The sequence below is a fragment of the Danio aesculapii genome, chromosome 15 (assembly GCF_903798145.1).
Source record: "Danio aesculapii chromosome 15, fDanAes4.1, whole genome shotgun sequence".
NCBI classification, from domain to species: Eukaryota; Metazoa; Chordata; class Actinopteri; order Cypriniformes; family Danionidae; genus Danio; species Danio aesculapii.
The window spans coordinates 5,851,589-5,865,234 of NC_079449.1; the positions used below are offsets into that span (position 1 = coordinate 5,851,589).

The 13,646-nt window shown below is 35.1% G+C and overlaps 1 protein-coding gene across 2 annotated transcripts in view; it reads right to left on the bottom strand.

Moving 5' to 3' along the window:
• acsl3a (acyl-CoA synthetase long chain family member 3a) overlaps positions 1-13,646 on the bottom strand; it is a 91,603-nt gene that overhangs the window by 55,978 nt on the left and 21,979 nt on the right. For both annotated transcript variants that reach the window (XM_056473844.1, XM_056473842.1), the window contains exon 5: positions 1,454-1,563. In XM_056473844.1, the coding sequence (XP_056329819.1) occupies positions 1,454-1,563 (110 nt within the window). The remainder of the gene's footprint in view (positions 1-1,453; positions 1,564-13,646) is intronic.

A 13,646-nucleotide genomic window follows, 5' to 3' on the forward strand; every position in this document is an offset into this window, starting at 1 on the left:
CTTGCCTACAGTTTTATAATGCTTTTAACATGTTGTTTTATGTCTTTAACATATTACTAAGAAGTTGCTAGCATGTTGTTTAAAGACATAAAACAACATGTTAAAAGCATTATAAAACTGTAGGCAAGATGTAAAAACATGCTAGCAATGTGCTAGAACATGCTAATAGTGTGTTAAAATATTTCATCAACAAAAACATGCTATTTTTTTTTAAAACAAAGCTTGCTGAAAGATACTAGCAACTTTCTAAAATGCAACAAACATGCCAAAACATGTATAAAAACTAATAGCTTCCAAATGTAATAAACTTGCAAGCACCTCGATGAAAATGCTCTATGGGTCAAAAGACAGACAATCCATCCATATAATAGCCATAATGTGATGCATTTTGTCACAAAATGCAATAACCAGAAGGAGATTTGGATGAATCCTGGGTAAGTTATGTTACTAAAACATGGTATAAACTTTGAAACAACATGCTAGCAACTAGTTAGTAAAATGTTTAAGACACAAAAACGACATTTTGAAATGCTAATGTATTGAATGCATTATAAAACTGCAACAATATATAACATGCATCATGTTAAAATATGCTAGCAATGTGCTAAAACACGCTAATAGCGTGTTAAAAGATGTTACCAACCTACAAACATGCAAGCAATTTGTTAAATCATGCTAAAAACTGGCCAAAATATGCTAGCAACTTGTTAGTGAAATGTTAAAGACATTAAAATGACATGTTGAAATGCTAACGTACTGAAATCATTCTAAAACTGCAGGGAATGTAAAAATATGTTAGCAATGTGCTAAAACATGCTAATATTTTAGCAACTTATAAACATGCAATCAATTGGTTAAAAAAAAATAGTAGAACTGGCTAAAAGACAGTAGCAACTTGTTAAAAGGCTACAAACATGCCAAAACATGCTTAAATGCTAATAGCTTCCAAATGCAATAAACATTTGAAAATATGAACACCGACAAAACATGTTACTAGCATGCAGGCAACATAATAATACAGTACATGCTTACAACATGTTATATATACACTGAATGTATACACACAGATACTAGAAACATGTTAAAATGCTAACATCCACAAAATATGTGCTTATAAAGTATGCTATATATACACATAAAATGTTTTAAAAAGTTGTTAGCATGTTTATTTATTCCAAGTGATTATGAAAACAATGATGCATGTTTTAAACATACTAACATTTTGTTGGATGCTAAAAGATGCTAAAAAAAGGATTTAAAATATTTCAAGCATTTAAAAAAAACATGCAAACTATTGTACAAAACTTGCAAAAAACATGCTAAATGTGTTACATTACATGTTAGATGCTTTGTTATTCGACATATTTTGTTTAATTTGATTAAGACCAGTTTGTTTTTTACACAAAACTCTTTGTATAATCTAGTTTGACTTGTTTTGCCAGTGTTTGATCACCTTGAGTTTGGTTTCCAGAAGATCTTTACTGGTGATGATGTGAGAAACTTCAGCTTCATTGAGTCCATGAGCAATAGCAGGACCACCCAGAGTAGAGTAAAGTGTTACCACTGGAAAACACAAACATAGCAAACACAATAATTGCTCAAACTTCAGGTTTGCATCAGAAATAAATCACATTGTTAAATATATTCAGATAGAAAACAGTCGTTTTACAATTGCAACTAGATATTAAAGTTTGAAGACAAACTTTATGGTGGCTTGAAAAGCCGAGTCTAAAAGTTTGAAGTCGTTTTAAAGTGTAAATAACTGAAGCAGTTTTTATGAAGTTTGAAACAGTCGGCATAGATAAGTACATATATGTTAGTATGTTTCTGGGTTGTTGCTAGGCGGTTGTTAAAGTATTCTGAGTGGTTGCTAGGCAGTTGCTAACATAAATTAGCATGATTCTAGCATTAATTAGCATGTTACTAGCATGAATTAGCATGTTACTAGCATGATTCTAGCATGAATTAGCAAGTAACTAGCATGACTCTAACATGAATTAGCATGTAACTAGCATGATTCTACCATGAATTATCATGCGTCTATCATGAATTAGCTTGTAACTAGCATGGATTAGCATGTTTCTAGCATGAATTAGCATGTTGTTAGCATGATTCTAGCATGAACTAGCATGTTTCTAGCATAATACTAGCATGAATTAGCATGTTACTAGCATGATTCTAGCACGAATTAGCATGTAATTAGCATGATCCTAGCATGAATTAGCATGATTCTAGCATGAATTAGCATGTTACTAGCATGATTCTAGCATGAATTAGCATGTTACTAGCATGATTCTAGCATGAATTAGCATGTTACTAGCATGATTCTAGCATGAATTAGCATGTTACTAGCATGATCTAGCATGATTTAGCATGTTACTTGCATGTTTCTAGCATGAATTAGCATGATTCCAGCATGAATTAGCATGTTACTAGCATGAATTAGCATGTTACTAGCATGAATTAGCATGTTGTTAGCATGATTCTAGCATGAATTAGCATGTTATTAGCGCATTTCTAGCATGAATTAGCATGCTACTAGCATGTTTCTTGCATGAATTAGCATGTTGTTAGCATGATTCTAGCATGAATTAGCATGTTTCTAGCATGAATTAGCATGATTCTAGCATGAATTAGCATGTTACTAGCATGAATTAGCATGTTACTAGCATGTTTCTAGCATGAATTAGCATGTTGTTAGCATGATTCTAGTATGAATTTGCATGTTACCAGCATGTTACTAGCATGAATAAGCAGGTTACTAGCATGATTCTAGCATGAACTAGCATGTAACTAGCATGATATTAGCAGGTAACTAGCTTGATATTAGTATGTTACTAGCATGATTCTAGCATGAATCAGCTTGTTTCTAGCATGAATTAGCATGTTGTTAGCATGAATTAGCATGTTACTAGCATGACTAGCATGTCACTATCGTGTTGCTAGCACCTTTCTAGCAAGATTAGCATGTCAGTAGGAAGTTTAAACTGTTAGCATGTGTTAGAATAGCTAGTCACAGTCTCTGGGACAGTTGCTAGGGTGCTGAAATTGGTTGCTAGGGAGTGGCTAGTAAGTTTAAAGGTAATCAGTGATTGGCTGCTGGCTAGACTGAGTTGAATGAGGCCAGACTCTAGTCTGTAGGACAGTCTGATGCAGAGTTATGAGCTCACAAAGGTTGATCCAATGTTAAGTCAATGACAGTCTTTTACAATGGAAGTCTATGGGACAGTTGCTAGGGTGCTGTAAGTGGTTGCTAGGGAGTGGCTAGTAAGTTAAGAAGTCATCAGTTATTGGCTGCTGGCTAGACTGAGTTAAATGAGTCCAGTAAGAAGTCTGTATGACAGTCTGATGCAGAGTTATGAGCTCACAAAGTTTGGCCCAATGTTAAGTCAATGGGACTTTTGGGATTTTTCTGGGTCGTTTTTCGGAAAACCCAAAGTCGGATCAGTTAGAAAAGATATAGCAACCCGAGTCAGACCAGTTTGAAGGTTTGACGAAAGTTTGAAGTATGTAGCTTGAAAGGCCTAGGAGGAGATACACTTAGAAATTAGTCTCAGAAGAAGAAGAAGAAGAAGAAGAAGAAGAAGAAGAAGAAGAAGAAGTTTTGATAGATAACAATATGCTGGCTTTTCAAGCCACCATAATAATGTTACACAATACTACTGTATTTATGATTAAATAAATGAGGTTTACTGTTACTTAAACATTTACATTTTACCAAATATTTTACTGACCTTTGAACAAAAGAGCATTTTAAATCATTTGCAATATTCAAATATTATGATGAAGATGATATTACAAGAATTATGTACTATCAGAATTTTTTAAGAATCAGTCGGGCAATAAATTGACTCAGGTTTCTTTCAGATTAAAGATGTTTACTGAATTCTCAAGCATCATAACAATAAACTTGTCAAAAAACTGTGCTGCTCACTCCATTTTTTCACTTTCCTATTTTGTAATATAACTTGAAACAGTCCAATAAGGAAGGAGCAAACCATTATAAACCAAGAAGTAGGGGTGAAATGAACAAATGTAAACAACTAAAATCAACAAGTGTAAACTGTACAAGAATTTGAGCATGTTTAATAAATTATATTAAATCAAATTATGGCTCTAACAAATAAAAAATCTTGAATTTATTTTTTATAATTGTTCATAATATAAAAAGACCAGGGGCCTCATGTATCAATTTTGCGTACGCCAGGTTTCACGCTCACGTTTGGATTTACTAACGATGAAATGAACGTGAGAATGTGCATTGGTCCCATAGACTGTAAAATATATGGACGTAGTATCCGTGACGTCACCCATAGGTTTCTGAACACTGCAAAAGAAGCCACAAGTAGGGGCGGCCAACCGTCGCCATTTTGTTCGCGCGTCATCGCACCCACGGCGGGATACCAAACAAGGGCAAAGAGGCGGAGAGTGGGCGGAGCTACAGACACCTGCTGGCACTTTGCTTAGACCTGGCAGACAGACTTTACTTTGGGAGAAACGCTTGATACTCTATTACCTGCGACTCGTTTGTGTTTTGACCACATGTGCTTGGCTGTACACTATATCAATAAAGTGTTTAGACTTTTAAAAACACTGTAGTAATACATCGAGCCACTAAACATTGCTCTTATGATGTTTTTCAACAGGAGGAAAACGCGAATTACTTCCAAACACTTCAGATGTGTGTGTGTGTTAGTAAATGCAAGACTATTGATGAACTCCAGGCATAACACTGTATGATAACGCTTCAGATGACTGTTCTAGAGCCTACAGCTAATCAATCTGACACATTCTGGAGTGCTTTACGGGTCTAAAGAAAAATATTAATGATAAATGATCTTAAATAAAACAAATACATTTATAGAGATGGTATACAAGTATATAACTTTACTCACATGGGAAACGAGGCCACATGAATGGTTTGTGAGCACAATTAAGTGCACACAGCATCCCATATCATCTGATAATTGTAAGAAATAAGTCCAAAAGGCAGCTGACTGTGTAAAGCCACATAAAACAAAACAAAAATACGATGAATATGCCGAGATCAGTGGCTAATCTGCCGGATTCAGCTGAGGTGAGGTGACGGCGACCAGCGAGACCTAGCTGTCACTCAAGTGGCCACGCCCTTAATTATGCAAACTTAATATAACCTAATATAAAGGAAATGGATGAGTTATAAAAAAATTCACCCCCCTCACAGTTGTCATGGAGGGTAATAATAGCTATATGAACCAAAATCGTTCTTTGTACCAGGCTGTAAACACCTTTTTTTTCTGCTGTAAAGTTGGCCATTCTAACAGTGGGCTCAATTGCACTTTGCTCTATTATGGAGCCAGGACTAGCGGAATTTTGATGAATTGCAGTTTCAGTTACTTCCGTATTGGCCTCCCGAGGGAGAGCGGGAGGTTGCCGCTTGGTTGATCCACGCCAACTTCATGTCTGGCGTACGTGCATTTCTTGTGTGTGTTTGTTTTATTTCCATTGGCGACTCCTAAAGGCAATTATGTTAAATTGCGCACTACAAAGTATCTTTAGGCCGCGCAATGGCAGCCGTATGGGACGGGATCATCTGCATGTCTAGCAGTTATGTAAGGTTTTTATACCATGCAGTTGACCAGCCAAACATTAAAGCGCAATTTGCAGCGATCGCCAGTTTTCCCAATGTAATCGGAGCGATCCACTGCACGCACATTGCTATAAAGGCACCATCTGAAGATGAATTTGCATAGGCTACATGAATCGGAAACATTTCCATTCAATAAATGTGCAAATAATATGTGATGCTCAAATGCGCTTAACATTATACACACACTTATTAATGATTCCTACTTGTCTTCTTCGTGATGAAGAGTAGGCAAAATCTGATATGTAATGGGGAAAGAAGAAGGAGTTCATCAGACGCTGGATTCGAACCGGGTTCATGAATGATAGTGTCAAAACATGATGCCATGCGCTTTACGAACTACACCACTCTCACTGCTGATGACCGCTCTCTTTAGCTTTGCTGTCTCTGTCGATCAAACTGACGGAAATCATTCAACTAGCTCATTCCAACGACAAACTTATGTTATGCAAATAACACCGTTTTTTTCTCTGGTCTACCTCCGATAGCACCTCCAATTCACAATCTGTTCAAAGTTTGTCTTTTTGCTTGCTTTCGCCATTACTTTTTCATTTGGTTTCGCCAAAGCAGACTCATTACCATATTTATTAGGGGGAGAAGGCAGGGAGGGGTTTTGCGCTTATGCACGTGCGCTCAGTTTCACGTTAATTCGAATGTACAAAGAGAATATGCGTGGGATTCAGTGTACGCACTGTTTCATACATCTGAATTTTTTACTGCGTATGCACACTTACAGCTATGTCCGTACGCAATGTTTTAGTATGATTTCTACGCAAGTCTTCGTACATGAGGCTCCAGATGCTGAATTTGTTAGTCAAAAAACATTGCAAAAGCATCAGATCAATGAAGAGGGAAGGATAGTTTTCCCAGATTTGTAAAACTTGGATTTTCCTCTTACTAGTATTCACAGGCATCGTTTTCCCAGTTATCCATCAACATGACTCACTGACTTACGTACATACAGTAACTTCCATGAATTAAAGAAATGAACTCTGTGGCAGTGACCTCTGAGTGTTTACATCTGCTCGTGTCGATGGAGCATTTCTCAATTCAATGTCTACTGAAATATACATTTCAATTAAGCTTAAAGATAGCAAACTAAGTAATCAAATTCCCCTGATCTTTTTAAATACAGTCTAAGACGCACGATAAATGTATTTTAGAAAATTAGGGATACGCTGGTCTGAAAATAGCAACAAATCGCGCCAAACACGTCTTGTGTCTTAATGCACCGAGTGTAAGATAAGGCCCTTAGTCTTTAATACACTTTGAATGATTGAAAACCGGTGCAGATATTCCGACTCTGATTGGCTGTTGTCATTTTCCTCTCTCTCGTCTTGACACCCATCATTAAAGTTCCTTTTCAGCTCTGGCTTCACCTTGCATATACCATTATCGCAGTAACAATAATTTTATGAAATATTGTAAAGCCCTAATTTTTTAATATTCAGAACTGTTTTGTTGCTTTACATTTTTGATTAATTTTAAATGTTTATACAAATTTAGCAGTATTTATTTTTATATATTAATTTTATACACAGACACACACACTTGCATTTAAAAAGAGTGTCTTTTTTCCTCCTATGTTTCTCCAGTTGTGTAATCCTGTCAGTTATCAGTAGCAGCACGGCTGTGAAAAGTTCAGGATGAGGGCAAACAAGCACAACTAAGAACACTCAAACACACACACAAACACACTGTAAACAAAGCGAACCATGTGCACATGCATATAAATATTCTATACACTACATATATTTTTGCATATGACAAACATGCATGAAACAACCAATCAACATGCTTAAAATGAATCGCTCATACAGAAACAGAAACGCTCACAAAAACACACACAGGGGGTCAAGTTGTGTAACGTCATCAGTCTACGTCATTGACTGAGGGCGTGACACTCACAGCCGTGAGACACAAACACAGAGGCAATCACCACAGAAACATCAACACACGCACACACACATGCTAATACGCTTCAGTGTGCATGTGTAAAGGCACACGCACACACATAATTATCTGTCAAAACTGTTCAAAAACATGTTGCAACACGCAAAATGTAAACACACAGCCACTCTAACACACACTGAAGCTGGACAACAAGAAGTACGTGATCATCTGATGTTGACAAACACCAGAGCGCTGACGCAGAGAAGACTGTGTGTGTGTGTGTGTGTGTGTGTGTGCGTGTGTGTGTGTGTGTCAGCAAAGTTCTGGAAGCATTCCTTAGAGATTTTCTTCATATTGACAGTTGCTGCAGATTTGCTCTGTACTGTAGATCCATGATGTGAATCTCCCCGCACATCCCAAAAGTCATCTACTGGATTAAGATTTGGTGACTGGATGACATGCAAGCTTTTGTATTCATGTTTAAGAAGCCAGTTTGAGGTGATTTGACATGATGAGCTCTATTTTAAGTGGCTTTTTGGTTTCTTTTCTTAGCTCCCCATCTGAAAGATTTTAGCATAGTGGGTAATGTAGTCATTCCACTTGATGTTGCAGTGTGTATTTGAATAATAATGGCTGGTTTCTTTACTTGAAAGCTCAGATTTGATGATTATAATTTGTTTTGTTTACAGAGTTTGAGGTTTACTGTATCATTATTATTTAAGTATTTAAAATGTATCACCTTACAGATGTCGATCTACCTTTACCATTGCACACACTTTGTAAGTTTACGAGTCTCTTTAACACTTCTGTTTATTTTATTATAAAGAGATCAGATATTTTGTTTAAATAGTTTTGTTTTTGACTGTTAAAACTATTTGTCTAAGTAATGTTGGTAAATTAAATTAAAGTGGTTGAATTAAAAAAATCCTAATATTCCTAAATAGATTGTTAAAAAATATTCAATAATTATCAATATCGAATGATATGAAACATGATATTGTGATATTTTTGCAATATCGCCCAGCCCTAGGTCAGCATGCCTGGTGCATGGTCTAACAGGGTTGTGTTTATTCTCTTAACCCTTTAACTACCCCACCAAGAAAGAAAATGTTTGCATTTCTTATCTCCCTATGTCGCTAATTAACACACTCAATGCACTGTTTTTTAAAACATCCCCTAATTTCTAAAATATCAGCCTCTCCCAAATGGTTGATATGTCGGTTTATGGTAAAAGTAGCGGACTTAATACATATACTATTAAAAATCGGAAAATATGAAGTGTAAGACCAATTTATTTAAAAACAATTAAAATAAAAGATTTTTGAATACTAAATCATCTTTATTTTTAAGCATGCCATAAAATATTTCAGATTCTCATTTAACATGCTTTCTTGTTTTGTTTTGTTTTATTTTTGTTAGATTTTTTACAATAAAATCAAAAACAAGTGTAGTAGTGCAACATGATTAAATTTGTTTGATTTTTTTTGTAAACCAACAATTCTGTGTGTGTAAACCACCATTATTTAAAACAGCCATTCTTTAAATGACATTAAGGGTCATTATTTAAAACAGTAAAAACATGGTCAACCAATTGGTAGAGGGGCAGTCAAAGGGTTAATGAGTTATGGATGCATAACGTGCATTAAACCAATCAGAGTCTCATCTCCTATTCTATTTAACAGCAAGTTGTTGTGATACTAGGCATGGGCCTGTATAAGATTCTGATGGTATGATATCATTGGATAAAAATATCATGGTTTCACGGTATTGTGATTATAGCTCTAAAATATATTCTTTTGAAATATCTGGATAAAAACAACAACTTTTCCCCCATTGAACAAAACATATTTGATTTTGAGAAACATTCAGAATATTTTGAAACAAAACACGACAATAATTAAAATGAATCATTGACTATTGGAAGAGGTAGTAGTTTTTAAATGCATGTAGACAATAATAATCTATTACATTTTAATCCTTTACTTTTTCATATTTAAAGATATTTTTGTGCTGCTGCACATCCCTGGGTGTGTAATAAGCAATGTGTATGTATGTTTTAGACCCACTTAACACTAAAGGGCTCTTTAAATAACAACAAATTTATTGTGACACTGACTTCAGACCTCTCACAATCACCAACAATCTAATCCTGCCAGATCGCTAGTAAACATGCAGATCACGAAAGGACTACAAAATTCACTGGTATAAGGACTACAAAGTCCAGTCATGCACCGCTCACAAGCACCTGTCCCTAATTCGGTAGATTAGACATACTCACGACTGGAAGCTAATCATGAACTGATTACAAGGACTATTTATACAGCGCGCACACACACACACACACACACACACACACACACACACACACACGCACACACACACACATCAGTGCTGAGTCTTGTTATACTGTTTGTGAACATTATGACGCGTTTTCCTTGCCTTGCAGTGTTAGATTCTTACTTTGTTGTTTTGTTCATTCCTGTCTGCAGCCTGCCTTTTGATCATTCACCCATTTAGGACCACGACTCTGGATTTGCCTGCATGTACCTGTTTGACCCTGTTGACTATTGCTTGCCTGCCCATTCTCATAATAAATCCTGCATTTGGATCTGCACCTCTGTTGTCAGCGCCCCACCACATTACAAGACCAGCTCTTAGTTAAGCATCGATGCCCATCATGTGCCCTTTTAAGAAGTTCTTAACAGAACTAAATCATCAAATATAACAACAAATGAGACTTTTTTCTTTTAAAAAATCTATTATTTATATTTAAAGGAGACCTATTATGAAAAAATCTATTTATGAAGGGTTTAAACACAATTATGTGGCAATAGTCTGTGAATTTAGCCAGCTTCTAATTTAAAAAAAATTTATTAGTTTTATTTTTTATAATCACACTTGATAAAAACAGTCTGCAGAAACACTTGACTGACATTCTCCCTTTGCACGTGTCATCAAAGATGAAAAGTCCCACCCACTAGTGACCATCTCTCTCTCATTAGCATAAGACGTTAGTCTTGTTTCTGAATCTGCCACTATGCTGACACACAGGCATTCATAGCTCCGCCCTCTATTGAAAAAGAGCACAATCTCATTTGAATTTAAAGCAACAGTCACAAAAATGGCACAATTAGGATCAAATCCTCAAAGGGGTCAGTTTCAGAGTTATAAAACACTATTTGTGAGGTATTTTGACTTGAAACCTCACACACACACACTTTAGAGACATCAGAGACTTATTTTAAATCTCGTAAAAAGGGGAAAATAGGTCCCCTTTAACATGAACGAACATAGCTAGAACAATCTAGCAAACATTTATAATTATTTAATGGTTGAAATATTGCTGGTACAATATGGTGTATATCAAACAATCAAACTATTTAGCTATAATGTACTTTTAAAAACTTTAACATTAGTTCTGCTGTTGTTTATAAATTACAGTTTTGATGTTCTCATGTCACATTTGGTGAAGTATAAATTTGTGTACACAACCTACTGATCCACGACTTTGGGAGCTGACTGAAATGCACCAATGGTTTTTTTTCGGTGTTGGAATGAAAGAGGCATATTCTTAATAGGTTCAATGGGATTCACCCAAGCAAATGTGTGCATATGTGTGTGTTTATGGAGACCCCAAAGCTGTGAAAAATCACGTCGCTGACAGACACTTAAAAGAGGATGAGGGGGAAATAAAGACGAAGAAAAGCAATGAGAGAGAAAAGGAAGAGGAGGTGGGGAAGAGGATGACGCGTTTATATAACAGCAGTGCAATGAGTACAATCTGACCTCCATACCGAACACACACACATACACAATCCTCTGTATTAGCCTCATGTGTGTCATAAACACATAAATACGGAACAAATCTGGCTGGGTTTTTGCATAAGTGTGAGCAGTGAGGGATTTTCCAAAGCGTTCCATAACAACAGTGCCACAATCTGTACTTTCAGGTCTGCAAATCTGATATCACAACCAAAATACTACAATTTGCATATTTCCATAGAAAAAAAAAGTGTAACAATGCCAGGGTTTTGTAGTAGTTGCTAGAACCATAACATGTGGTCGCAGTGATGTTCTAAGAGGTTTTTAAGGGACAGTCCATCCAAAAATGACAATTCTGAATATTCAGATTCTGGTATTTTGAGGATCATCAGTAACCAAATATTTTTAGTTCCTATTGATTTCCATTCAGAGTTCCAAAGTTAAAATTAAGCACATTTTAAGCACTTTCTAGGTGCATCATATTAGCTATGTTTCCATCCTAAAATGCGAATTAACTTTATGCGCAAAACTGGAATATCGCATAAAAGATGTGTGAATCAAGCAGCGTTTCCATCTAACGAGTCAAAGCGAACAAAATCGTCACTTCCTTTTATATTTCATTAATAATGTCATTAATAATATAATAACACTAATACTGAAATGGTTAAGACATTTTAGAATGACCAAAACAACATTTCAGATGTTTTACAATGTGCTAAGCTTGCTGGTTCGTCCGTTCACACACATTTATATCGTCGCATGATCTCTTATAACAAAATCACATGACTTTTTTAATACACATACTGGAATTTTTTTGGTAAAAATGTTTCCATCACAGTTTATGCTCATCTTTTCTTATTAAATTAAAAAAAAAAAGTTTGTTTTATGTATTGTTCATTTATGAAGTTACCCAAGTTCTGTTACCCATGCATTTTGAGCTAGATTTTCCGTCTTATGTTATTTTAGGACTATTTTATTTAAATTGTTAAATATAATTACTAGGGGGATTCGTACAGATCACAACCCACGGTTCGTAACACACGTGGCCCGCGTATTAATCCTTTTTTTTACTTGTAGATTAATCCTTAAATTGTAATGATCGCAGAGAGATTGCTTTTGTCATCATTCAAACCACATATATGAAAGCATTTAGGTTTTCCTGTAAAATATAATGATGATGAAAGAAGTTGTGGTGGATTATTCGGGATGTTGAGAGTTTCATTAAAGGTGTTTTCTCTCACTACTTGTTTAGCCTGCATTAATGCATTCAGTGTAAGCTGCACAATTAATCATTAAAAGATCGGGATCTTAACACTCACGCAACATAAATTCTAAATGACAGTGATTTGCATATGTTTATTAATCCTTTGAATCGCTGCATTCAAAGTTTGAAAAACAAATAAAATCAAGAAAGAGATTCAGTCTTTAGTCTTTTGAGTTAGTTATGAAGTTACAAACAGTCAAATAACACAGAAGTACTGGGGTAACAGTTTATAGTTTTGATAAAAAATATTTTGCCACTGAATAATTCTTCAAAACTGACAAATCTTGCAATGAAATGAAGTTTTATGAGTGAATAACTAAATCGTTTATTGAAGATGAGACTAAAAATAAATATGGGTGGTGCAAATTCTAATGTTAGATTTCTACATTTCGTGTGATCAGCAACAGTAGTAGAATTTTTCACCGTACTGAAAATTTTACAATATATTTTTATTCAGCGGATTATTTTTTCATTATATTTTTTATTAAATTACAGCTTCTAAGTTCTGTTTGTTAAAACCAAAAGTGTCTTGCAGTACTGTTTTTGTAATTAATAGAAAGCAAATGACATTAGTCTCCTCCCCTTTTTGTCTGATCTGAAAAATGGTCCAATCCGTGATTTAAAAAAAAAAACATTATGTGATTTAAACCGTGAGATTTGTGATCTTTTACACCCCTAATTATGACCTGTTTAGTAAGATAAAATATTATGAAAGTAAAACAATTACATTTATTGAAAAGGCTAGATTAAAATTCAAGCATTGTCAAGGATTTCAAGCACCAGTATGAACCCTGTACATTACATTTTTGTCCATATAATGGATGTTAAAGTTGCTTGGTTAACAACATTTCTCAAAATATCTTCCATCAAAGAAAGTTTTGGAATGATATGAATGTGAATAAATGCATATTTTGGATGCACTGTTCCTTTAACAAATGTAGTAATTTGTTTGCAATCCATTAAATTATTCTGTCAAGAAACCACACAGCAATTTAAAGGGACAGTTCACCCAAAAATAAAAATTGCACCATAATTTACTCACCCTTCACTTGTTTCAAAACTTTATGAGTTTCTTCCTTCTTTAAAACAATAAAGAAGATA